The sequence below is a fragment of the Pseudophryne corroboree genome, chromosome 8 (assembly GCF_028390025.1).
Source record: "Pseudophryne corroboree isolate aPseCor3 chromosome 8, aPseCor3.hap2, whole genome shotgun sequence".
NCBI lineage: Eukaryota > Metazoa > Chordata > Amphibia > Anura > Myobatrachidae > Pseudophryne > Pseudophryne corroboree.
The window spans coordinates 414,246,873-414,274,010 of NC_086451.1; the positions used below are offsets into that span (position 1 = coordinate 414,246,873).

General features: G+C 48.6%; 1 protein-coding gene across 2 annotated transcripts in view; it reads right to left on the reverse strand.

The window, feature by feature from the left end:
* RASGRP4 (RAS guanyl releasing protein 4) overlaps positions 1-27,138 on the reverse strand; it is a 138,450-nt gene that overhangs the window by 1,574 nt on the left and 109,738 nt on the right. Inside the window, exons 13-16 of one of the 2 annotated variants that reach the window (XM_063937890.1) lie at positions 24,074-24,209; positions 8,581-8,617; positions 7,787-7,989; positions 5,094-5,148 (exon numbers count right to left, since the gene is read on the reverse strand). In XM_063937890.1, coding sequence (XP_063793960.1) covers positions 5,094-5,148; positions 7,787-7,989; positions 8,581-8,617; positions 24,074-24,209 — 431 coding nt within the window. The remainder of the gene's footprint in view (positions 1-5,093; positions 5,149-7,786; positions 7,990-8,580; positions 8,618-24,073; positions 24,210-27,138) is intronic. The other variant, XM_063937891.1, reaches the window with a different exon arrangement.

A 27,138-nucleotide genomic window follows, 5' to 3' on the forward strand; every position in this document is an offset into this window, starting at 1 on the left:
ACGTAGCTGCTCGGCAGAGTTGTAATGCCGAGACCTCTCGGGCAGCCGCCCAAGATGAGCCCACCTTCCTTGTGGAATGGGCCTTAACCGATTTAGACTGTGGCAGGCCTGCCTCAGAATGTGCAAGTTGAATTGTGTTACAAATCCAACGAGCAATCGCCTGCTTAGAAGCAGGCGCACCCAACTTGTTGGGTGCATACAGTATAAACAGCGAGTCAGATTTTCTGACTCCAGCTGTCCTGGAACATATTTTCAGGGCCCTGACAACTCCCAGCAACTTGGAGTCCTCCAAGTCCCTAGTAGGTGCAAGGCACCACAATAAGCTGGTTCAGGTGAAACACTGACACCACCTTAGGGAGAGAACTGGGGACGAGTCCGCAGCTCTGCCCTGTCCGAATGGACAAACAGATATGGGCTTTTTTGAGAAAAAACCACCAATTTGACACTCGCCTGGTCCAGGCCAGGGCCAAGAGCATGGTCACTTTTTATGTGAGAGGCTTCAAATCCACATATTTGACTGGTTTTAAACCAATGTGATTTGAGGAATCCCAGAACTACGTTGAGATCCCACAGTGCCACTGGAGGCACAAAAAAGGGGTTTGTATATGCAATACTCCCTTGACAAACTTCTGGACTTCAGGAACTGAAGCCAATTCTTTCTGGAAGAAAATTTACAGGGCCGAATTTGAACCTTAATGGACCCCAATTTGAGGCCCATAGACACTCCTGTTTTCAGGAAATGCAGGAAACGACCGAGTTGAAATTTCTTTGTGGGCCTTCCTGGCCTCACACCACGCAACATATTTTCGCCACACGTGGTGATAATGTTGTGCGGTCACCTCCTTTCTGGCTTTGACCAGGGTAGGAATGACCTCTTCCGGAATGCCTTTTTTCCCTTAGGATCCGGCTTTCCATCGCCATGCCGACAAACGCAGCTGCGGTAAGTCTTGGAACAGACATGGTACTTGCTGAAGCAAGTCCCTTCTTAGCGGCAGAGGCCATAAGACCTCTGTAAGCATCTCTTGAAGTTCCGGGTACCAAGTCCTTCTTGGCCAATCCGGAGCCATGAGTATAGTTCTTACTCCTCTACGTCTTATAATTCTCAGCACCTTAGGTATGAGAAGCAGAGGAGGGAACACATACACCGACTGGTACACCCATGGTGTTACCAGAACGTCCACATCTATTGCCTGAGGGTCTCTTGACCTGGCGCAATACCTGTCCCGTTTTTTGTTCAGACGGGACGCCATCATGTCCACCTTTGGTATTTCCCAACGGTTTACAATCATGTGGAAAAAACTTCTCAATGAAGTTTCCACTCTCCCGGGTGGAGGTCGTGCTGAGGAAGTCTGCTTCCCAGTTTCCATTCCCGGGATGAAAAACTGCTGACAGTGTTATCACATGATTTTCCGCCCAGCGAAAAGTCCTTGCAGTTTCTGCCATTGCCCTCCTGCTTCTTGTGTCGCCCTGTCTGTTTACGTGGGCGACTGCCGTGATGTTTTTCCCACTGGATCAATACTGGCTGACCTTGAAGCAGAGGTCTTGCTAAGCTTAGAGCATTATAAATTTACCCTTAGCTCCAGTATATTTATGTGGAGAAAAGTCTCCATACTTGATCACACTCCCTGGAAATTTTTTCCTTGTGTGACTGCTCCCCAGCCTCTCAGGCTGGGCTCCGTGGTTACCAGCATCCAATCCTGAATGCCGAATCTGCTGCCCTCTAGAAGATGAGCACTCTATAACCACCACAGGAGAGACACCCTTGTCCTTGGATATTGGGTTATCCGCTGATGCATCTGAAGATGCGATCCGGACCATTTGTCCAGCAGATCCCACTGAAAAGTTCTTACGTGAAATCTGCCGAATGGAATTGCTTCGTAGGAAGCCACCATTTTTACCAGGACCCTTGTGCAATGATGCACTGTTTTTAGGAGGTTCCTGACTTGCTCGGATAACTCCCTGGCTTTCTCTTCCGGGAGAAACACCTTTTTCTGGACTGTGTCCAGAATCATCCCTAGGCACAGCAGACGTGTCGTCGGGATCAGCTGCGATTTTGGAATATTTAGAATCCACCCGTGCTGATTGTAGCAGTATCCGAGATAGTGCTACTCCGACCTCCAACTGTTCCCTGGACTATGCCCCTATCAGGAGATCGTCCAAGTAAGGGATAATTAAGACGCCTTTTCTTCGAAGAAGAATCATCAATTCGGCCATTACCTTGGTAAAGACCCCAGGGTGCCGTGGACAATCCAAACGGCAGCGTCTGAAACTGATAGTGACAGTTCTGCACCACGAACCTGAGGTACCCTTAGTGAGAAGGGCAAATTTGGGACATAGAGGTAAGCATCCCTGATGTCCCGGGACACTATATAGTCCCCTTATTCCTGGTTCGTTATCACTGCTCTGAGTGACTTCATCTTAATTTGAACCTTTGTAAGTGTTCAAAAAAAGATTTTTAGAATAAGTCTCACCTAGCCTTCTGGCTTCAGTACCACAATATAGTGTGGAATAATACCCCTTTTCTGTAGTAGGAGGGGTAATTTAATTATCACCTGCTGGGAATACAGCTTGTGAATTTTTTCCCATACTACCTCCTTGTCGGAGGGAGACTTGGTAAAGCAGACTTCAGGAGCCTGCGAAGGGGAAACGTCTCGACATTCCCATCTGTACCCCCGGGATACTACTTGTAGGATCCAGGGGTCCTGTACGGTCTCAGCGCCATGCTGAGAACTTGTCAGACGCGGTGGAACGCTTCTGTTCCTGGGAATGGGCTGCCTGCTGCAGTCTTCTTCCCTTTCCTCTATCCCTGGGCAGATATGATCTTATAGGGACGAGAGGACTGAGGCTGAAAAGACGGTGTCTTTTTCTGCAGAGATGTGACTTAGGGTAAAAAACGGTGGATTTTCCAGCAGTTGCCGTGACCACCAGGTCCGATGGACCGACCCCAAACAAGTCCTCTTCCTGTATACGGCCATACTGTGCCGATTGGAATCTGCATCACCTGACCACTGTCGTGTCCATAACATCTTCTGGCAGTTATGGACATCGCGTTTATTCATGATGCCAGAGTGCAAATATCCCTCTGTGCATCTCGCATATATAGAAATGCTCTATAGTCAATAAAATACTGTCCCTGTCAAGGGTATCAATATTTTTAGTCAGGGAATCCGACCAAGCCACCCTAGCTCTGCACATCCAGGCTGAGGCGATCGCTGGCCGCAGTATAACACCAGTATGTGTGTATATACTTTTTATTATATTTTCCAGCCTTGTCAGCTGGTCCTTGAGGACGGCCCTATCTATAGACGGTACCGCCACTTGGTTTGATAAGCGTGTGAGCGCCTTATCCACCTTAAAGGGTGTTTCCCAACGCGCCCTAACTTCTGGCGGGAAAGGGTATACCGCCCATAATTTTCTATCGGGGGGAACCCACGCATCATCACACACTTTATTTAATTTATCTGATTCAGGAAAAACTATGGTAGTTTTTTCACATCCCACATAATACCCTCTTTTGTGGTACTTGTAGTATCAGAAATACGTAACACCTCCTTCATTGCCTTTAACGTGTGGCCCTAATAAGGAATACGTTTGTTTATTCACCGTCGACACTGGATTCAGTGTCCCTGTCTGTGTCTGTGTCGACCGACTAAAGTAAACGGGCGTTTTAAAACCCTTGACGGTGTTTTTGAGACGTCTGGACCGTACTAATTGTTTGTCGGCCGTCTCATGTCGTCAACCGACCTTGCAGCGTGTTGACATTATCACGTAATTTCCTAAATAAGCCATCCATTCCGGTGTCGACTCCCTAGAGAGTGACATCACCATTACAGGCAATTGCTCCGCCTCCTCACCAACATCGTCCTCCTACCTGTCGACACACACGTACCGACATACAGCACACACACAGGGAATGCTCTGATAGAGGACAGGACCCACTAGCCCTTTGGAGAGACAGAGGGAGAGTTTGCCAGCACACACCAAAACGCTATAATTATATAGGGACAACCTTATATAAGTGTTTTCCCTTATAGCATCTTAATATATATATATATAAGCATATCGCCAAATTAGTGCCCCCCTCTCTGTTTTAACCCTGTTTCTGTAGTGCAGTGCAGGGGAGAGCCTGGGAGCCTTCCCTCCAGCCTTTCTGTGAGGGAAAATGGCGCTGTGTGCTGAGGAGATAGGCCCCGCCCCTTTTTCGGCGGCCTCGTCTCCCGCTCTTAACGGATTCTGGCAGGGGTTAAATATCTCCATATAGCCTCCGGAGGCTATATGTGAGGTATTTTTAGCCAAATTAGGTATTCATTTGCCTCCCAGGGCGCCCCCCTCCCAGCGCCCTGCACCCTCAGTGACTGCCGTGTGAAGTGTGCTGAGAGGAAAATGGCGCACAGCTGCAGTGCTGTGCGCTACCTTTAGAAGACTGTCAGAGTCTTCAGCCGCCGATTCTGGACCTCTTCTAACTTCAGCATCTGCAAGGGGGCCGGCGGCGCGGCTCCGGTGACCATCCAGGCTGTACCTGTGATCGTCCCTCTGGAGCTGATGTCCAGTAGCCAAGAAGCCAATCCATCCTGCACGCAGGTGAGTTCACTTCTTCTCCCCTCAGTCCCTCGTTGCAGTGATCCTGTTGCCAGCAGGACTCACTGTAAAATAAAAAACCTAAGCTAAACTTTCTCTAAGCAGCTCTTTAGGAGAGCCACCTAGAATTGCACCCTTCTCGGCCGGGCACAAAAATCTAACTGGCTTGGAGGAGGGTCATAGGGGGAGGAGCCAGTGCACACCACCTGATCCTAAAGCTTTACTTTTTGTGCCCTGTCTCCTGCGGAGCCGCTATTCCCCATGGTCCTTTCAGGAACCCCAGCATCCACTAGGACGATAGAGAAAATCTCTTAAAAATTTTAAATACAAAAAAGTTTTATTTGATGAAGAAGACGTGACAACATCGTGACAACATGTACAGCCTCTCTTTTATTTCATATAGTACTTGATATCAAAGTGTGCCTCTCACCTACAGACAGTGCTGGCAGCCATCTTGTGGCACTGTATCTCTATATATCACAATGCAGCCTATGAATTCACTCCATTTCACTTACTTGATTTTTCTCTGTGAGGAGACACTCTATTCCCTGCACGCTGATACACGTATACCTGCGTGGTTTAATGATATAATTTACATCTAATGATCATATATTGTACACATGCCCATGTCAGCCCTGCTCATTTGTACAAGATGTAGTTGTCTCAATTACTAATATTTATATAGCGCCAATAAGAATAAGAATATGCATGTCAACAATGGGAATGTCAATAATCCTATTTTAGCCTAACCCTTACCTTAACCACAGCATAACCCCAATCCTAACCCTTACCTTTACCACAGTATAACGCCAATCCTAACCCTTACCTTTACCACAATATAACCCCAATCCTAACCCTTAACTTAACCCCAGCATAATCCCAATCCTAACCCTTACCTTAACCACAGCATAACCCCAATCCTAACCCTTACCTTAACCACAGCATAACCCCAATCCTAACCGCAACCTAACCCTTACCTTAACCACAGCATAACCCCAATCCTAACCCTTACCTTAACCACAGCATAACCCCAATCCTAACCGCAACCTAACCCTTACCTTAACCACAGCATAACCCCAATCCTAACCCTTACCTTAACCACAGCATAACGCCAATCCTAACTGCAACCTAACCCTTACCTTAACCACAGCATAACCCCAATCCTAACCTTTACCTTAACCACAACATAACCCCATCCTAACTGCAGCCTAACACTGACCCAAACCGTAAGCACAGCCTAACCCCATCCCTAACCGCAGCCTAACCCTGACCCAAACTGTAACCACAGTCTAACCCCAACCCTTAACCGCGGCCTAATCTTGAGCCAAACTGCAACCAAACCCCAACCCTTAAAGGGTGTGGATCATAGGGGTGACAGTCATTAGATCGACCACTATTGGTCGACAAGGACTAGGTGGACACCTGAAATAGGTCGACACGGGCATTAGGTTGACATGAACAAGGTCAACATTGAAAAAGGTCGACATGAGTTTTGTAAAACATTTTGGTGTCGTTTTCTTCGTAAAGTGACTGGGAACCTCAATTAGTGCACAGTGTCCCCTCGCATGGCTCTCTTCACTCGCCATGCTTCAGGCAAGGTGCCTCGCTCCGCTCGGCACAGGTTACTATTCCCAATTGTAGTCCATGTGGATTGTAAAGTATGAAAAAGTAAAAAAAAGAAAAGAAAAAATATCTGAAAAACTCATGTCGACCTAGTACATGTTGTCTTAGTGACCATGTCGACCTACAGATCATGTCAACCTAATACGTCGACCAATAGTGGTCGGCCTAAGTGTGGTCGACCTAGAGACTGTATACCCCCTAAACGTAGCCTAAACCTTACCAGAACCTTAATCGCAGCCTAACAGCAACGCATCTTGACCCTAACGCACATATGTTCTTAATATAGACATGTAGAATGTCAGCATTTTGGCAATGTTGACCATATATACAGGGTGATTCAAAAGTACACCCTTTTGTTTCAAAAACTGTGCAGGAAATGGGAAAACTGAATACTCCAGTAAGGTATGGATGAGGTGAGCTATCTTTTAGGGTATGTACCGAACATGGGCGCCATCTTGAAATTGGCCATCTTGAATCTAAGTCAGTTTTTTAAAATGGAAACGGAGTCGTGTAACATGTCAAACAACATCAGAATTTGCTGAAAAGTGTATTGCTGCAAACAAATTTTAAATAGACAGTTATGGTTCAAAAGTTACAACACTTTTTTTGTTGCAGGTAATTGAAGATGGCTTTGACGTCTGGAGAATGAAGTTTCCGTGTCATAGCTGCAGATTTTAACAACCGACACCCAGAAAGCCCTCCAATTTAACATAGCTGGATCTTGAATGGGTGCCATCGATGGGCATGAAGGATTCATAGGATCGATGACTGGTTGATTCCACATTCTTATGTGCTGCATTGTGGGCTCTTCACGAAGGATGCCAAAACCATTTTTGAGGTTGTCTCGTCAGTAGCACTTTTTGGACGACCACTCTGTGATTTGTCAGCCACAGTCCCAGTTTATCGTAATTTGGAAATTAGGAACCTAACAGTGTTATGTGAAATTGGAGGTCTTTGCACTTTGCCTTTGCACTTCTGCGGGGTGGGCCGGCACTGACATGCGGGACAGACTAGCCCTGTGCTGGGCGTCCCCCCCCCCGCATGTCAGTGTGAATGATCGTAGCTGTGCTGAATACGATCAACTCAGAATGACCCCCTATGTTCGGTAAATATCCTAAAAGATAGCCCACCTTTTTCAATTTCCTGCACAGTTTTTGAAACAAATGTGTGTACTGCGACTTTTGAATCACCCTGAATAGTAAAGTTGTAATTTTTGTTTGTTCGTTCCGGCATCAGGCAATCTACTGGATGAATTTGGATGGTGTTTTCACTATTGGATAGCTTAGAAAGAAACTGAGGAATGTATGATCTCGATGTGTCAGGGAGAGGAGCAAAACTCGGCACGTGCAGTGTGCAGGCTCCTGAAGTCCAAAATTACTATATGCATATAAATATACACTTTTGGGGAGAAATATACTTCTAGGGACTGTTTATGAACGAAGGAGAAGATTTTTTTTTCTTTTTCAGAAGACATCCACGCGAGTCGACCTTCTCAACCATTCAACATTACAGTGTCGACATTCTACATTCCTATGTAACCAGATATATTTAGCTCCATTGGTAATCTTAGCCAGGGGTTTCTCACCTTCTCCACCTCTCTTAGCCTCCCCAGCAAAGACTTCGATCTCGTGCAGGAATCTCCGCAGTGCTGTTTGGGATGGGCGGGAAGTTGTGTTGCCACTAAACCATCTGTCTGACAAGACTTCTGCTGTGGACCTCTCATTTCAGCTACGTTCTGGGGACTGGTGGGTCTCTCCTTCCAGCTCTGCATGACATCCTTGTGCAAACCTAACCAGAAAGACCAGGCATAAGGTGGGAACAGTAAAGGAGCTCGGTCTCCTTCAAAGCGGCAGGAATTTAGTGTGATCTAGCTTTATTTTATGAAATATAAGTTGGACCAGTTATCCAATAAGCTAGTTCTGGTCTCTATAGTACATTAGTAAGAAATCCGGGTCATAATCATTGCCTAAGATTACAAGAAGCTCTGAGGATAAGTTATTATTTATTGGAACGGCTGTTTCAAGTTAAATGACCGTGCTGGACCATACAAGTTGCTGGCATAACTCCTGAAACCTGAAATTGAACTTCTACCAGAAATTGTCTGTTCTTAACTCAAAAACATACTGTCGTCGCCATTACTGCTGTCATCATTTAATAGATAGGCTGTGAATAATTAATTATCTTAACAACATACACAATTATGACAGCAATCAGGACAGCACAGCTTAAAGATTTTAATTAGGCAACATCATTTTTGAGTGAAGTTATCCTATAAATGAATATACATTCCTGCGTGTTGGGTACAATATACAGTATAAGAACATTCTAATTCATAGTGACCTGTGTTCTCCCAAAATTTTATGATAGAACAGGTTTTACCTCCAGAAACATAGCCTTGTTTAGCCACAGACCAAATCTGTAAAAGAAACAAGGAGAGAAATGGGACAATTAAGCGATGGAAATATTAGTAAGAGAAGCATGTGGCACTATTGCTGGCCTGACTATTCAACAAATCCACCACTGTTCGCCTTCTATGTAGCAATGCAGAGCCGGCCCTAGGCATAGGCAAATACCTAGGGCATTTGGTGTGCCTAGGGGCACAAGCAGGTTCCGCTGATTAAAATGATATGTGGCATGCCTATATATTGTGTGTGTGACTGTGGCTGTATCTGCATATGAAATGCTGCATTACAGTGTATTCCTGGAAATCACTGTAATGTAGCATTTTGTATGCAGATACAGTCGCACACAGAATATAGGCATGCCGCATATCATTTTAATCAACAGAAGCTGCTTGTGCATCATAGCCACATAGTAATGCAAATAAGACGCATTTTCATCAAAAAAAGGCCTGTGCACCAAATGTGCGCACTGTTCCTATTAAACATATACTATGGGGGTAGGCAACACAAAAATGAGGACTGCTATGGGTGAGGGGTGATGGTGCTGGGAAACGGGCGCCGGGTCAGAGGTGGAACTAGCGGCGGTGCTAGGGGGCACCAGCCAAAATCTTGCCTAGGGCATCATATTAGGTAGGGCCGGCTATGTAGCAATGCTTTATATTCTTTGTGACGTGTGACCCTTTCTCAGATGTGCAACCGTGTGTCTGAATGTGCAAGGGTTCAGACGCCCACTTCCAGCATCTTTGCATGCCAAAATACCACTTGATATGTGCACCTGCTCCATGCTCGATGCAGATTCTCCATCAGAGTATGGCCTCCAATGTAAGTGATGAAGCGTTCAAGTTTGTACCACTTCAGCAACACACTCATGATTCTCCCACAACACGCCGATAAGAAGGGCCACTTTTGCGCGTCCGCATAGTGACCTCACTGTTACCACCCAGGAACACCGAAAATATTTTCAAGACATTTCCGAGACTGAGTGTCACAACTGTTCTGAGACTGTGCGCACACACTCTGGACGCATGCGCTGTAGAAAAAAAAAATCGCTCAACTGGGTCCAACTCAGAATCGGGCCTTCAGACTTTCATACCAAGGCTTATGTTTATAAAATGTCGACTTTATTAAGCTGCAGCGTCACTAACATTAAGTGGAAAGAAATCCAGGCTTTACACCTACTACAGGGTCAAATCAAGTAGGGGTAAGGGGTAGAAACACCGGCAACAGCAGTGGAACTTGCCCCCCCCCCCCATCACGACTTGATCTCGTCCGGGACTCGCTGATTTTTGTGGGACCTCTTATGGGGTCACAAACAAAAATCAGCTGCACTTGCTTGTGGACATGACACGACCAGGCTTAATTAAATTGTGCCTTTGATGTTAGCGCTGCTTTAAATTTACAACGCAAACATGCTGAAAGTTGGCAGCTTATAAAAGTCATTGCTTTGTAAATATAGCCTTGAGTATTATAATTATATAAACTATGGGCCTTATTCAGAGTTGATCGTAGATGTGCTAAATTCAGCACATCTACGATCAGCTTCCCTGACATGCGGGGGGACGCTCAGCACAGAGCTAGTCCGCCCCGTATATCAGTCCCTGCCCCGCACAAGTACAACGGCACACAGCGACAATGCTTTTGTACCTAAAGAGTAGCTCCCTAGCAGGGAGCTACTCGTCGCTGCTCGGGACACATCGGCTGCGTGTGACGTCACTCAGCTGCCGCGATTCGCCCCCCACCCCCAGCAGTCCGGCCACGCCTGTGTTTGCCAAACCGCACCCCCTAAACGGCGGCCAAACGCAGCCAGCCAGCTTCCTCCCGCCCAGTGACCGCCTCTGCCTCTCAATCATGCGCAGTTCAGACCTGATCGCTGCTGTGCGAAAACGCACAGCAGCGATCAGGTCTGAATCATCCATTATGTCTTTATGGCTCATAAAACCTGCTGATTAATATATTTATTTTATTTTGCATTCTTGGTAACAAAAAGAGAGTTATAAGACTTGAGGTACAGATGTGTCCTCATAAATCTTGCCTCAATGCGCCACATAGCGGGAGATACCTGGCATGAGTGAGCTGACAGGTCCTGCGCAACTCCGATCGGACGCCTTTTTTTTTTTTGGCCCAAAAAAGTATGCAAATAAAACGCACAAGCAGCATGCATACAGTATATCCTGAGTGCAACCGCACCTGTATCCGCATACAATATGCTACAGTACATTAGAATTTCATATGCAGATAAAGCCGCAGTCGCAGGCAGACTATAGACATGCTGCATATCATTTTAATCAGCAAAAGCTGCTTGTGCGTCCTATACTCGTCATTTTGCAAATAAGACTCCTTTCAATTGAATAACTTGCACGAATAGACGCTCTGCACCACCAGGTCATGCCACAGCATGGTCTGACTAGAAGGACTGCAGGGAGGCTAGATGTAGTTGAAGACATCTGTACAACAACTTGTCTCAATGCACCATGTGGCGTGAGTGAGCCATGCTGAGAGGTGTAGCATGGCAACTTTTTCTTTAAATTTGTATTTTATTCGCACCACAGACACAACGAAACATAACTCAGTCTGTATTAGAGACCCCAGGCTGCGACTTTAACTGCACAGGAATTAGTTTTAAATACAGTATGTAGAAACGGAACTTAGCGTGAAAAAAAAGACGCAGCTGCTGCATTGTAGCACTTCATCTACAGACTCAGACTCATTTGCACACAGATGTACATATGGGGGGTCATTCCGAGTTGATTGTAGCTGTGCTAAATTTAGCACAGCTACGATCATTCACACTGACATGCGGGGGGATGCCCAGCACAGGGCTATTCCGCCCCGCATGTCAGTGCCGCCCCCCCCCCCCCCTCCCGCAGAAGTGCAAAGGCATCGCACAGCGGCGATGCCTTTGCACTTCAAGAGTAGCTCCCGACCAGCGCAGCTTTAGCGTGCTGGCCGGGAGCTACTCGTCGCTCCCCGGCCCGCAGCAGCTGCGTGTGATGTCACGCAGCTGCCGCGGCCCGCCCCCCCAACGGTCCGGCCATGCCTGCATTGGCTGGACTGCGCCCCCTAAACGGCGGCTTAACGTCGCCGTCCAGCCCCCTCCCGCCCAGCGACCGCCTCTGCCTCAGAGGCGATCGCTAGGCAACGCCGGCGCATGCGCAGTTCCGACCCGATCGCTGCACTGCGAGAAACTACAGCGAGCGATCGGGTCGGAATGACTCCCATGTTGCAAATTAAATTAGTGCAGTCTTGTTAAGCGGTTCTGTCACATCTGATTGTTTCATTTGTGCAACTAAGAGCATCATTCCAGCGAAACAGAGTTGCATGGGGCCTTCCGCGCAGAGAAGGGCTGTTTGGCACAACTGCGGCCATAGTGTATGAGGACACGTCTGTACGTTATGAGAACTGGTGCACAGATATCAGTGCAGGAAATATCCTGGTACAGGTCAGATTGTTTTCTAGTACAGCTGGAAAAATACCGGTACCGGTAAATCTTTTTCTCCTAGTCCGTAGAGGATGCTGGGGACTCCGTAAGGACCATGGGATATAGACAGGCTCCGCAGGAGACATGGGCACTATAAAGAACTTTAGAATGGGTGTGCACTGGCTCCTCCCTCTATGCCCCTCCTCCAGACCTCAGTTAGAGAAACTGTGCCCAGAGGAGACGGACAGTACGAAGAAAGGATTTTGGTAACCTAAGGGCAAGATTCATACCAGCCCACACCATCCACACCGTATAACCTGGAATATACGAACCAGTTAACAGTATGAACAAACAGTATCAGTCAGCGACTGATCTTAACTGTAACATAACCCTTATGTAAGCAAGAACTATATACAAGTCATGCAGAAATATGTCCGCACTGGGACGGTCGCCCAGCATCCTCTACGGACTAGGAGAAAAAGATTTACCGGTAGGTTTAAAATCTTATTTTCTCTTACGTCCTAGAGCAGGGGTGGCCAGACTTTTGGAGTCGGTGATCTACTGTGAAAGCTAAAAAGCTTTTGTGATCTAAATAGGAGGCGCAAAAAAGGGGTGTGGCATAACAAAAAGTGGGCGTGGTATAACAAAAAGTGGGCGTGGTATAACAAAAAAAAAAGGGACGTAGCCTTGCTGCGCAGAGTGTAATGACTGCCTCACACGAAATAACACATTGGCCCCCACAGGTAAAAACCTCAAACACATGCCCCCACAGTGCCAGATACACATGCCCCCACAGTGCCATGTGCCCACAGTGCCAGATACAGATATGCCCCCACAGTGCCATGTGCCCACAGTGCCAGATATGCCCCCACAGTGCCAGATACACATGCCCCCACAGTGCCATGTGCCCACAGTGCCAGATATGCCCCCACAGTGCCAGATACAGATATGCCCCCACAGTGCCATGTGCCCACAGTGCCAGATATGCCCCCACAGTGCCAGATTACAGAAATGCCCCCACAGTGCCAGATATGACCCCACAGTGCCATGTGCCCGCAGAGCCAGATATGCCCCCAGTGCCACATATGACCCCACAGTGCCAGATATGCTCCCACAGTGCCAGATTACAGATATGCCCCCACAGCGCCAGATTACAGATATGCCCCCACAGTGCCATGTGCCCGCAGTGCCAGATATGCCCCCACAGTGCCAGATACAGATATGCCCCCACAGCACCAGATTACAGATATGCCCCCACAGTGCCATGTGCCCGCAGAGCCAGATATGCCCCTAGTGCGACATATGACCCCACAGTGCCAGATATGCCCCCACAGTGCCAGATATGCCCCCACAGTGCCATGTGCCCAGTGCCAGATATGCCCTCAGTGCCATGTGCCCAGTGCCAGATATGCCCTCACAGTGCCATGTGCCCACAGTGCCAGATATGCCCCCACAGTGCCATGTGCCCGCAGAGCCAGATATGCCCCCAGTGCCACATATGACCCCACAGTGCCAGATATGCCCCCACTGAGCTATGTGCCCCCACAGTGCCAGATATGCCCCCATAGAAGAGCTCACCGTGCTGTGTGTGGAGAGCGCAGCGCGCGCTTCTCCTGTCTGCCGCTCTGCCTCCTCAGTCTGATCTCCGGCGGTGACGGCAGCGTGTATGGCTCAAATCAGGTGCCGGTCCGCGAGCTCTCATTGGCTAACGAACCGGCACCTGATTTGAGCCATACACTCGGCCGTCACTGCCGCAGACCAGACTGAGGAGGCAGAGCGGCAGGCAGGAGAGGCGCGGCTTCGGGTGGCTGGGCGGCGGATCGCGATCGACTGGTCGCATGTCCGCGATCGACCAGTCGATCGCGATCGACTGTTTGGCCACCCCTGTCCTAGAGGATGCTGGGGACTCCGTAAAGACAATAGGGATTATACCAAAGCTCCAAACCGGGCGGGAGAGTGCGGATGACTCTGCAGCACCGATTGAGCAAACATGAGGTCCTCATCAGCCAGGGTTTCAAACTTGTAGAATTTAGCAAAAGTGTTTGAACCCGACCAAGCAGCTGCTCAGCAAAGCTGTAAAGCCGAGACGCCTCGGGCAGCCGCCCAAGAAGAGCCCACCTTCCTAGTGGAATGGGCCTTTACCGAATTTGGTACCGGCAATCCAGCCGTAGAATGAGCCTGCTGAATCGTGTTGCAGATCCAGCGAGCAATAGTCTGCTTAGAAGCAGGAGCGCCAACCTTGTTGGCTGCATACAGGACAAACAGAGCTTCTGTTTTCCTAATTCGAGCCGTCCTGGCTACGTAAATCTTTAAGGCCCTGACTACATCAAGGGATTTGGAATCCTCCTTACAAAAGTCTGGACTTCTGGGAGAGAAGCCAATTCTTTCTGGAAGAATATAGAAAGGGCCGAAATCTGTACCTTAATGGAGCCCAATTTTAGGCCCATATCCACTCCAGTCTGTAGAAAGTGGAGAAACCGGCCCAAGTGGAAGTTTTCCGTAGGAGCATTCTTGGCTTCACACCAAGAAACATACTTCCTCCAGATACGGTGATAATGTTTCGCCGTCACCTCCTTCCTAGCTTTTATCAGAGTAGGGATGACTTCCTCCGGAATACCCTTCCCAGCTAGGATTTGGCGTTCAACTGCCATGCCGTCAAACATAACCGCGGTAAGTCTTGGAACACGCAGGGCCCCTGCTGTAACAGGTCCTCTCTGAGAGGAAGAGGCCATGGATCTTCTGTGAGCAGCTCCTGAAGATCTGAATACCAGGCCCTTCGAGGCCAATCTGGAACAATGAGTATTGTCTGCACTCTTTTTCGCCTTATGATTCTCAGTATCTTTGAGATGAGAGGAAGAGGAGGGAACACATAGACCGACTGAAACACCCATGGTGTCACGAGAGCGTCCACCGCTACTGCCTGAGGGTCCCTTGACCTGGCACAATACCTCCAAAGCTTCTTGTTGAGGCGTGACGCCATCATGTCTATTTGAGGAAGTCCCCTAAGACTTGTTATCTCTGCAAAAACTTCTTGATGAAGTCCCCACTCTCCTGGATGGAGATCGTGTCTGCTGAAGAAGTCTGCTTCCCAGTTGTCCACTCTCGGAATGAATACCGCTGACAGAGCGCTTACGTGATTTTCTGCCCAGCACAGAATCCTGGTGGCTGCCGCCATTGCCACTCTGCTCCTTGTCCCGCCTTGGCGGTTTACATGAGCCACGGCTGTGACGTTGTCTGATTGAATCAGAACTGGTAGGTCGCGAAGAATATTCTCCGCTTGTCGTAGGCCGTTGTATATGGCCCTCAATTCCAGTATGTTGATGTGCAGACAAGCCTCCTGGCTTGACCACAGTCCCTGAAAATTCCTTCCTTGTGTGACTGCTCCCCAACCTCGGAGGCTCGCGTCCGTGGTCATCAGAAGCCAGTCCTGAATGCCGAACCTGCGACCCTCTAGAAGGTGAGCACTCTGGAGCCACCACAGGAGAGACACCCTGGCCCTGGGGGACAGAGTTATTTTCTGATGTATTTGAAGATGTGACCCGGACCACTTGTCCAGAAGGTCCCACTGAAAAGTCCTCGCATGAAACCTGCCGAAGGGGATGGCCTCGTAGGTCGCCACCATTTTCCCCAGTACTCGAGTGCACTGATGGACTGACACTCTTTTTGGTTTCAACAAGTCTCTTACCATGTTCTGGAGTTCCTGGGCTTTTTCCCTCGGGAGAAAAACCCTCTTTTGTTCTGTGTCCAGAATCATGCCTAAGAAAGATAGCCGAGTCGTTGGGACCAACTGCGACTTTGGTAGATTTAGAATCCATCCATGTTGCTGTAGCACTCCCAGGGAGAGCGACACGCTTTTCTGCAACTGTTCCTTTGATCTCGCTTTTATCAGGAGATCGTCCAAGTACGGGATAATTGTGACTCCTTGCCTGCGTAGGAGCACCATCATTTCCGCCATTACCTTGGTGAACACCCTCGGGGCCGTGGAAAGCCCAAATGGCAATGTCTGAAACTGGTAATGACAGTCCTGTACAGCGAATCTCATGTATGCCTGATGAGGAGGATATATGGGGACGTGAAGGTATGCATCCTTTATGTCCATTGACACCATAAAATCCCCTGCTTCCAGGCTGGAGATGACTGCCCTGAGCGATTCCATCTTGAACTTGAACCTTTTTAAGAACAGGTTCAGGGATTTTAGATTTAGGATGGGTCTGACCGAGCCATCCGGTTTCGGGACCACAAATAGGGTTGAATAGTACCCTTTCCCCTGTTGTGTTAGGGGAACCTTGATAATCACTTGCTGTTGACACAGCTTTTGAATTGCAGCTAAAATTTTCTCCCTCTCTGGGGGAGAAGCTGGTAAAGCCGATTTGAAGAATCGACGAGGAGGCACGTCTTCGAATTCCAGCTTGTAGCCCTGGGATACAATTTCCATCGCCCAAGGATCCACGTCCGACTGAACCCAGACGTGGCTGAAGAGTCGAAGACGTGCCCCCACCGGTGCGGCCTCCCTCAGTGGAGCCTCAGCGTCATGCGGTGGATTTAGTAGAAGAACTTCTGTTCCTGGGAACTGGCCGTAGCAGGCATTCTTTTCCCTCTACCCTTACCTCTGGCGAGGAAGGAAGAGTCCTGACCTCTTCTGGACTTATGCAACCGAAAGGACTGCATCTGATACTGAGGAGTCTTCTTTTGCTGTCGGGGAACATAAGGCAAAAAGGTAGATTTACCCGTGGTAGCTGTGGAAACTAGGTCCGCGAGACCTTCCCCAAATAAAACCTCACCCTTGTTAGGTAAAACTTCCATATGCCTCTTTGAGTCGGCATCACCCGTCCATTGGCGGGTCTACAGTGCTCGCCTAGCCGAGACCGCCATTGCGTTGGCCTTTGACCCTAGTAGTCCGACGTCTCTCTGAGCGTCTCTCATATATAAGACTGCGTCCTTGATGTGACCTAAGGTCAACAAAATGGTATCCCTATCTAGGGTATCAAGATCAGCTGACAAGGTATCTGTCCAAGCTGCTACCACGCTACAGACCCAAGCTGATGCTATAGCTGGTCTGAGTAACGCACCAGTATGTGTATAAATTGATTTTAAAGTCGTTTCCTGTCTGCGATCAGCTGGATCTTTAAGAGCTGCCGTGTCTGGGAACGGTAGCGCCACCTTTTTGGATAAGCGCGTCAAAGCTTTGTCCACCCTGGGCGAGGATTCCCACCGTACCCTGTCCTGTGCCGGGAAAGGATACGCCATTAGGAACTCTTTTGGGAATCTGCAGTTTTTTGTCTGGAGTTTCCCAAGCTTTTTCAAATAACGCATTCAGCTCATGAGATGGGGGAAATGTTACCTCAGGTTTCTTTTCCTTAAACATGTGTACCCTCGTGTCAGGGACAGAGGGGTCATCTGTGATATGCAAAACATCTTTTATTGCAATAATCATATAATGAATACTTTTGGCCACACTTGGGTGTAGCCTTGCATCATCGTAGTCGACACTGGAGTCAGAATCCGTGTTGGTATCAGTGTCTGCTAATTGGGATAGGGGACGTTTTTGAGACTCAGAAGGGCCCTGTGACACCGTCAACGCCATTGATTGACTCCCCGTATTATCCCTGGACTCTGCTTTGTCCAATCTCTTATGTAACAAGGTCACATTTGCATTTAAAACATTCCACATGTCCAACCAATCAGGTGTCGGCGTTGCCGACGGAGACACCACAATCATCTGCTCCACCTCCTCTCTAGAAGATCCTTCCGCCTCAGACATGCCGACACAGGCGTACCGACACCCCACACACACACACACAGGGATTGTATATATATATATATATATATATATATATATACACATATGCACACATATATATATATATATATATATACACACACACACATATATATATATATATATATATATATATACACACACATATATATATATATATATATATATATATATATATATGGAGACAGTTTCCCCAATAAAGCTCTTTGGAGAGACAGAGAAAGAGTATGCCAGCACACACCCAGCGCCAATAACACTGGAAACAAAATTCCCAGATAAACAGCGCTTTTATATAATCATATAGATAAATCTATACACTCACTACAAGTGCCCCCCCCCCCTCTTTTTTGCCCTCTGTCACCGTGTTCAGCAGGGGAGAGTCCGTGGAGCCAGCTTCTGCAGTGTGCTGTGGAAGAAAATGGCGCTGGTTAGTGCTGTGAGATTAAGCTTCGCCCCCTCAGCGGCGGGCTTCGGTCCCGCTCAAATTTATTTATACTGGCGGGGGATTATAAAAATATATTGCCTCTGCAGCCTATATATTCCTATGAGCCAGTCCTAGAGGTTTATTGCTGCCCAGGGCGCCACCCCCCCCTGCGCCCTGCACCCATCAGTGCCTGCAGTGTGTGTAGTGTGTGGGAGCAATGGCACGCAGCGTTACCTCATAGAAGATCTGAAGTCTTCAGCCGCCTTTGAAGTCTTCTTTCTTCGTATACTCACCCGGCTTCTATCTTCTGGCTCTGCAAGGAGGACGGCGGCGCGGCTCCGGGACGAACGGCGAGGGTGAGACCTGCTTTCCGACTCCCTCTGGAGCTAATGGTGTCCAGTAGCCTAAGAAGCAGAGCCTATCACTGAAGTAGGTCTGCTTCTCTCTCCTCAGTCCCACGACGCAGGGAGCCTGTTGCCAGCAGTGCTCTCTGAAAATAAAAAACCTAACAAAATTCTTTTGCAGAGAAACTCAGGAGAGCTCCCCTGTAATGCACCCAGTCTCCTCTGGGCACAGGATCTAACTGAGATCTGGAGAAGGGGCATAGAGGGAGGAGCCAGTGCACACCCATTCTAAAGTTCTTTATAGTGCCCATGTCTCCTGCGGAGCCCGTCTATACCCCATGGTCCTTACGGAGTCCCCAGCATCCTCTAGGATGTAAGAGAAATACATGTAAATGACTGCTGGGGGTTAGGACACATTTCCTACCAGTGTGTAACAAAGATATCCTTCATCAGAATTTCAAAAGTAAGTGATGTATCTGTGTAATATCAGCCAGGGATGTCTGAATAGTGTTTGCAAGCTACTGTATGTTTGCTGTGACAACTGTGCTTGGGGCGGTCACTTTGGCAGAAATCAAACCACAGACAGCGTCATTTCCTGCCTCTTTTGACATTGGGTTTATGCAGAAAGAATAATTCCTGACTATCGCATTCGCCACACATAGGAAGAATGCCCCCACTTAGTTCCTCATTGTAAGTTGATTAGTTACAGAATGGTATTTGGGCCTAATTCTGACCTGATCGCAGCAGCAAAATCTTTCTCTAATGGGAAAAACCATGGCCCTCATTCCGAGTTGTTCGCTCGTTAATTTTTTTCGCATCGCAGCGATTTTCCGCTAACTGCGCATGCGCAATGTTCGCACTGCGGCTGCGCCAAGTAAATTTGCTAAGAAGTTTGGTATTTTACTCACGGCATTACGAGGTTTTTTCTCCGTTCTGGTGATCGTAGTGTGATTGACAGGAAGTGGGTGTTTCTGGGGGGAAACTGGCCATTTTATGGGTGTGTGTGAAAAAACGCTGCCGTTTCTGGGAAAAACGCGGGAGTGGCTGGAGAAACGGGGGAGTGTCTGGGCGAACGCTGGGTGTGTTTGTGACGTCAAACCAGGAACGACAAGCACTGAACTGATCGCACTGGAAGAGTAAGTGTCGAGCTACTCAGAAACTGCTAAGAAATTTCTATTCGCAATTTTGCGAATCTTTCGTTCGCAATTCTGCTAAGCTAAGATACACTCCCAGAGGGCGGCGGCTTAGCGTGTGCACTGCTGCGAAAAGCGGCTAGCGAACGAACAACTCGGAATGAGGGACAATGTGCAGTGCAGGGGGAGGGGGATAGATATAACATGTGCAGAGAGAGTTAGATTTGGGTGGGTTATTTTGTTTCTGTGCAGGGTAAATACTGGCTGCTTTTAAACACTGCAATTTAGATTTCAGTTTGAACCATACTTACCTACTCTCCCGGAAGCTGCGGGAGGCTCCCGTTTTTTGGGGTAGCCCCCCGCACCCCCGGAAGAGTGGGCAGGTCTCCCGCATCCTGCTCGCATCTTAGTGATGCGAGCAGGATGGAGATAACCTCCCGCGGGTTCGTCGGGTGGAGAAGGGGTTAAAATTTTGCAAATTGCGTCATTTTAGCCCCGCCCCCTTCCTGCAGACCCGCGAATCGCGGCATTCCCCGATGCGGGGGCGGGGCTTAGTGATGTCACAGTCCGGCCCCGCCCCCCGAAGACACCTGCTGCGTCTCCTCTCCGGGCTTCTCCCGGAGAGGAGACTTACAATGTATGTAAGTATGGTTTGAACACACCCCACCCAAATCTAACTCTCACATGTTATATCTGCCCCACCTGCAATGCACATGGTTTTACCCATCAGAGGAAGATTTTGCTGCTGCTGCGATCAGGTCTGAATTAGGCCCCTTGGTAGAGCCAGTGGTGATCTCTGCAGGACAATGGTTGATGGCAGGGATGTCTTAAGAGAGGCGGGGGCCTGCGTGCAGTTTCTGTCTGGGTTCCCTGTCTGTGCCGCAGAGCAGTGGGACTCTGAGCACTAGGGTCACTAGGAGACAATAGCGCTGTACCAGAGTCCAGTGCGCATGTGCAATATGCTGCGGGTGCACCATTTTCCTGGTGATTTGTGCTGCGCTGGGACGGGACTCCGGAGGGGTAAGTATTCAAGAAATGGGTGCAGGGTGTGCGGTGTGGACCCCCCCTGGACCCCTGGGCCCGTGTGCACAGCACACCTTGCACCCATTATAGATACGCCACTGATTGATGGTCTAAGCATCTGAGATAAGCACCTTATTTGCAATGCCGAATGCTAAACAAGTGCCTAGTGTCACGTACGTCATTCATACAGAATATACAGTCGTTTCACACTAATGCTGCAATTGCACACAGTACTTTGGAGGTAATTCTGAGTTGATCGCAGCAGGAATTTTGTTAGCAGTTGGGCAAAACCATGTGCACTGCAGGGGGGGGGGGCAGATATAACATTTGCAGAGAGAGTTAGATTTGGGTGGGTTATTTTGTTTCTGTGCAGGGTAAATACTGGCTGCTTTATTTTTACACTGCAACTTAGATTGCAGATTGAACACACCACACCCAAATCTAACTCTCTCTGCACATGTTATATCTGCCCCCCCCCCCCCTGCAGTGCACATGGTTTTGCCCAACTGCTAACAAAGGCCCTCATTCCGAGTTGTTCGCTCGCAAGCTGCTTTTAGCAGCTTTGCACACGCTAAGCCGCCGCCTACTGGGAGTGAATCTTAGCTTATCAAAATTGCGAACGAAAGATTAGCAAAATTGCGAATAGACACTTCTTAGCAGTTTCTGAGTAGCTCCACACTTACTCGGCAACTGCGATCAGTTCAGTGCTTGTCGTTCCTGGTTTGACGTCACAAACACACCCAGCGTTCGCCCAGACACTCCTCCGTTTCTCCAGCCACTCCCGCGTTTTTCCCAGAAACGGTAGCGTTTTTTCGCACACACCCATAAAACGGCCAGTTTCCGCCCAGAAACACCCACTTCCTGTCAATCACACTACGATCACCAGAACGATAAAAAAACCTCTAATGCCGTGAGTAATATACCTAACTGCATAGCAAATTTACTTGGCGCAGTCGCACTGCGGGCATTGCGCATGCGCATTAGCGACTAATCGCTCCGTTGCGAGAAAAAAATAACGAGCGATCAACTCGGAATGACCCCCAAAGTTCCTGCTGCGATCTAACTTTCTATTGTTATGAGCCCAGAACTAGCCATCCCCCCGATTAACTCCTTACCAGGGAATACATACGATATGCTGACGGATGGGATGCCGGCGGTCATATGACCGACACTGGCATCCTGATGCAGAGAATCCCGACAGGGGTTGAATAAGTATGTTTACTCTTACCCCCCTAACCCTCTCTTTCCGCAGCCTAACCCTAACTCCCCTCCCCCGCAGCCTAACCCTAACCCTCCCTGGCAGTGCCTAAATCTAACCCCCCTGCAGCCTAGTCCTAATCCTCCCTTCCTAGCAGCCTATCCCTAACCTTCTCCAGGGGTGCCTAACCCCCCCCCCCCCCCCTTTCCCCACTAATCCCCATACCTCCCCTAATGCTAACCCTCCTCCTGCAGCCTAAACCTAACCCCCCCCTCCTCCCCCACTAATCCCCATACCTCTCCTAATCCTAACCCTCCTCCTGCAGCCTAAACCTAACCCCCCACCACCACCACCACCACACACGTCTTACCACTGAGGACTCCCGGCAGAGATTGACTCTGGCCTTGGCATTCCGAGCAGTGTTGGGATTCCGGGGTCGGTATCCTGAATGGATCCCCTTACCAAGATTAGTCAGATAGATTGGGACTGGCAGAAATGTGGGTGCACAGGTATTGCTGTAGTGCAGTCAGCGGCACCATAACATCTGTCTAATAGGTCTGTACGTGAGTGTAAAGTAGTTATAGGGCCTAATTCAGACCCAATCGCTGCAGCGGTAGCGATCGCAGTCTGAAGCCCTTTGGGGGGTGCGCACCCTGGGAGGCCCAGTGAGATGCGAAAGCATCTCAGGGCTTCGATCGTCTCTGCCAGATTAACAGGCAGAGGCGGTCGCAGGGCGGGAGGTGGCATGCCAACGGCGTTAGGACGCCGTTGGTGGGGCGCGGTCCGGACAACGCAGGCGTGTCTGGACCGTTGCGGGGGCGGGCCGCGCTGGCTGCATGACGTCACATGCAGCCGCTGTGACCCAGAACGAGGCGGGTTGCCGCCTGCCAGCTCAGCTAGGCTGCACAGGCAGGGAGCTACTCGGCGGGTGCAAAAGCATCGCTTCCATGCAATGCTTTCACACCCGTGCGGGAGTGGGGGGGGGGGGGGGGGGGCCTGACATGCGGGGTGGACTATCCCTGTGCTGGGCGTCACCCCGCATGTCTGAGAATCTGATCGTAGATGTGCTAAATTTAGCACATCTACGATCAGCTCTGAATCACCCCCATTGGACATAGAGGAGGCAAACGCAGGATTTCTGGAGGAGGGGGGGGGCTCCTAATGTTTGATTTTAGAGCGATTGTTGCCAGCCCATGAAGGATGCATAATTACCATGTAGCAAGCTATACTCGGCCCCAAGCAATGTGCAGCTTACAGTATGTAATACAGTACGTCATTTTCAGGCCCAATGATTATGGTGAGTCACTTACCAGAGTCTCTCTCTGGTGTGATGATTGAACACTTAGATACACACACAACCACACACACACACACACACACACACACACACACACACACACACACACACACACACACACACACACACACACACACACCCTAGAATTGGCAGGAAATCTGCCGCCCCTGGGCATATGCAGTAGCTCCATTCCGCTCTGTATACTGCATGTAGTGGCCCCTGGGAAGGATATGGGGAAGGGGAGTTTCGAAGCAGCTGGACCCCCCCCCCCCCCCCCCCCCGCCCGTGTTTGCCTATGCCTCTACATTGTTGGACCTGCTGTAGGTCTATTTAATTTCTATTTGTTTGAGTGGCCTAGCATGCCCATGTTGTGTGTTGTGTATGTACATCTTAAGTCAGAGATTCTTGTATAGTTCTACATACCAACCGCTATCATTTCCTCAATATCCCTGTAACCAACTCTCTGGATGTGGACAGTGCTTATGATGTCCATATTGAGGGTAAAATCTATTACATTCCTTTTTTACTTTTAGTTAAAAATTTGTTTTTGAGGGGGGCGCTGGAAACAATATTACATTTGGAAATCATCTTTGGGACACAAGGAATTTTGAATTAACAAATCATTTTGTTACAACTGACTCTGTGTTAGCTGCAAGTCATAAAATGTATTGTGGAAACAACAATTAATTACTTCATTAATGGTTTTCATATCGTAGCTTTGAAAAAGTACTTCAGGGGGACCCACCGTTTTTGGAACTGCTATTTGGGTTTTCCTTCTGGAGTGTCAGCAGATTTGTTATTACAGATTTAAGAAACCAAATATGTATGAGGAATACAAACAGTCAGTTACTTACACAGCTGGCACACAGCGGCAATTCCTTCAGACGTATCTCCACCAGGCTTTGCAAGAAAGGAACCCCCAGTTTGGAGCAGACCTGACTGGCTTTCATAAAGTACGACGTCATCTCCTGATGACTGACAGGTCCATCGCTATGGGGAGAATCACACTCGGTTACCGCTAATCTCCATCACCTACATTTTCATTACCAAATCACTACACACGACCTTGTCTTAGACACAGTCAACCACCAGATCTCCACACTGGCTTGTCTTTCATCCACAGCTCTACACCTGAGGGTATATTTACTAAAGTGTGGGCTTTTAGAAGTGGAGATAGCAACCAATCATATTCTAGCTATTATCTTCTAGAAGGTGCTAGATAAATCTGATTGGTTGCTATGGGCAACATCTCCACTTCCAAACTCCTGCATTTTAGTAAATACTGTATTTCCCTCACTTTATAGCCCTCACAGAGACCTAGGGGTACTAGGTCTCTGTGAGGGCTATAAAGTGAGTGAAATTCAGTTCTAGGCAAAGATTTGACCCTAAGTAGCTCCAGGGGATCCTATGGTAACCCGCTGTAGGCTATACATAGGGGACATGATGGGTTTCCATAAGTAAACAATACCTACTGTATAAATCCCCTATGGACATAAATCCATACCTGCTGTTTTATACAACCCCCAATCATTATAACCCAACACATACTGATCTCTTCATTTCCCAATGACCAGGAAACCATCAGGCCCGGCGACAGGTGGGGATAAAGGTGGACACTTGTGCAGGGCCCCGAGGTTCAGGGGGGCCCCAAGGATCAGGGACACAAATAATGGGGCCAATATTGCTTTTTAAAGTGTATGCTCCAACTACTCCGTTTTAGTAGGAAAACAATTAACAGGCCCCCTAAACCCTCCCCCCTCCTTTTACCTCATCGCTGTGTCCAGTCCCTGTGGTCAACGCTGTATTCCATCATTATGCATGTCACTGTGCTGGCGCTTTTCTGTGTGTCCCTGTTTTGCTTGGTGGAGGTCTAACCCTTAAAAGCCAGTGTGCAGGGGGGCATCACACCAGGGGTATGTCATAGTGACAGAGAAGGGCTGACCAGTGGGGAAGACTGTGGTGCAATTGGTTAGCTTGGGCAGCACAGATGGTATAGTGGTTAGCATTACTGCCTCACAGCACTGAGGTCATGGGTTCAATTCCCACCATGGCCCTAACTGTGTGGAGTTTGTATATTCTCCCTGTACTTGCGTGGGTTTCCTCCGGGTACTCCGGTTTCCTCCCACAATCCAAAAATATACTGGTAGGTTAATTGGATCCCTACAAATTAACCCTAGCGTGAATGTGTGTGCGTGTACATGTAATGGGGAATATAGGGCCCGATTCAGACCTGATCACTGCTGTGCGTTTTGGCTGAGGGGAATTTTTGCACAGCGTACACATGCATTCACACACTTGCATGGGGAAAATTTTTACTCCCCCGGGCGGCGACTATCTGAACGCGGGACAGTGTAATTTGCAGCAGAGCGATCAGGTCTGAATTAGGCCCATAGATTGTAAGCTCCACTGGGGCAGGGACTGATGTGAATGGCCAAATATTCTCTGTACAGCGCTGCGGAGTATATGTGGTCTATATAAATAACTGGTAATAAAAAATATATATTGTAAATCGCTCTGGAGCCCTCCTGACAGACTCTGCAGTTATTTTTGCAACGGTTATTAATAATTGTGTGCCAGAGATCATCCGCTATATGGAATTTGAGAAGCTGATGATTATAATGGATGAAGGACTGCTTAGTAACAGCGCAGCAGTCACGAGTGTGGACATGATTATTGCGCTCTACAAGCATGTACTAGAGGTGAGGAAGAACGCTGCCGCCTTACTCACAGAGAACATCCCGCCTCTAGTGGTGAGAGCCATGATACAGGCAGAACAGGCAGGGAGGGACTGGCAGGCAGATAGCATAATGTCACCTTCCCCCAGCGCGCCCATTACTCCCATAACACCGGATGGGCTGTACAGCAGAGAAGTAATGGTGGAAAGCTGTGGACATGATGAAGATGCTACGTTCTGTATATAAGTTTGCCAATGTCCCTAATAAACTCTGCAGCCTCACAGTCACAGCAGAGCTCCTCAAGTACGCCACCTGCCTGTCTGGAGGAGTATACAGCATCATCATTAACAACATACTAACGACGCTGTACGACTGTGACGAGAACGTACTCTTAATGGCCATACAGTACGTGGTGAATGGCATAGAATTATCAATTATAAAGGAGGCCAGGAAACTGGCTAGCACCATCATCGAGGCTCTCCTGCGCACATTGAAAGGTGCGACCGTGCAGATTCTGTCCGCAGTGATGCAGGCCCTAATGGCCGTGGTGCGGATAGATGATAAGAAAAGCTGCCATGGAAATGACAGAATATTGTTCCGGGTGCTGAGATACATAAACCATCCCAGTGAAGATGTACAACTAAGCACTCTGCATCTACTTGGTCAGCTGATAAAGAGGTACCGGCGCTAACCAAGTAGCGATATAGGTACCATATTAAGGGAACAGCTTGTAGCGATTCTTACCAAGATGCAGAGCATGAATGCGGACCTGTCATTGGCTGCAGCTGTCTGTCTGAAGACCTGCTTACCCCACCTGGGGTGTAGCACCAGACATCTGGAGGGCAGCTACTGGGGGGCTCCCCAGTATGAAGAGTCCCTCTACAAGATACTTGCAAGGAACCACCTGCTGAAGAAGCTGCTATTGAAGGCATTAAAGAAACTGCCCATATGCATGGAGACAGAAGACCTGGTGAGACTCATAATCATCATCAATGAGTTTATTCCACATGATCTCATGTCATCGAGAGATCTAGACAACATGGCCAAAGACCTGGAAAAGGCAATTAGACATCCAAGCACTGACATACACCAAGCTGCAAGGAGAGTGATCCAGTGTCTTTCTGAGAAGTGGACGAGCCTGGCAACAGCTTGGGGGAAGGAGGAAGCCCCCTCACATGTCATCAGACATACTGATATTAGCATGATGGAAGGAGGGGGGCCCAAGGTACTTCACAGGCCATCAG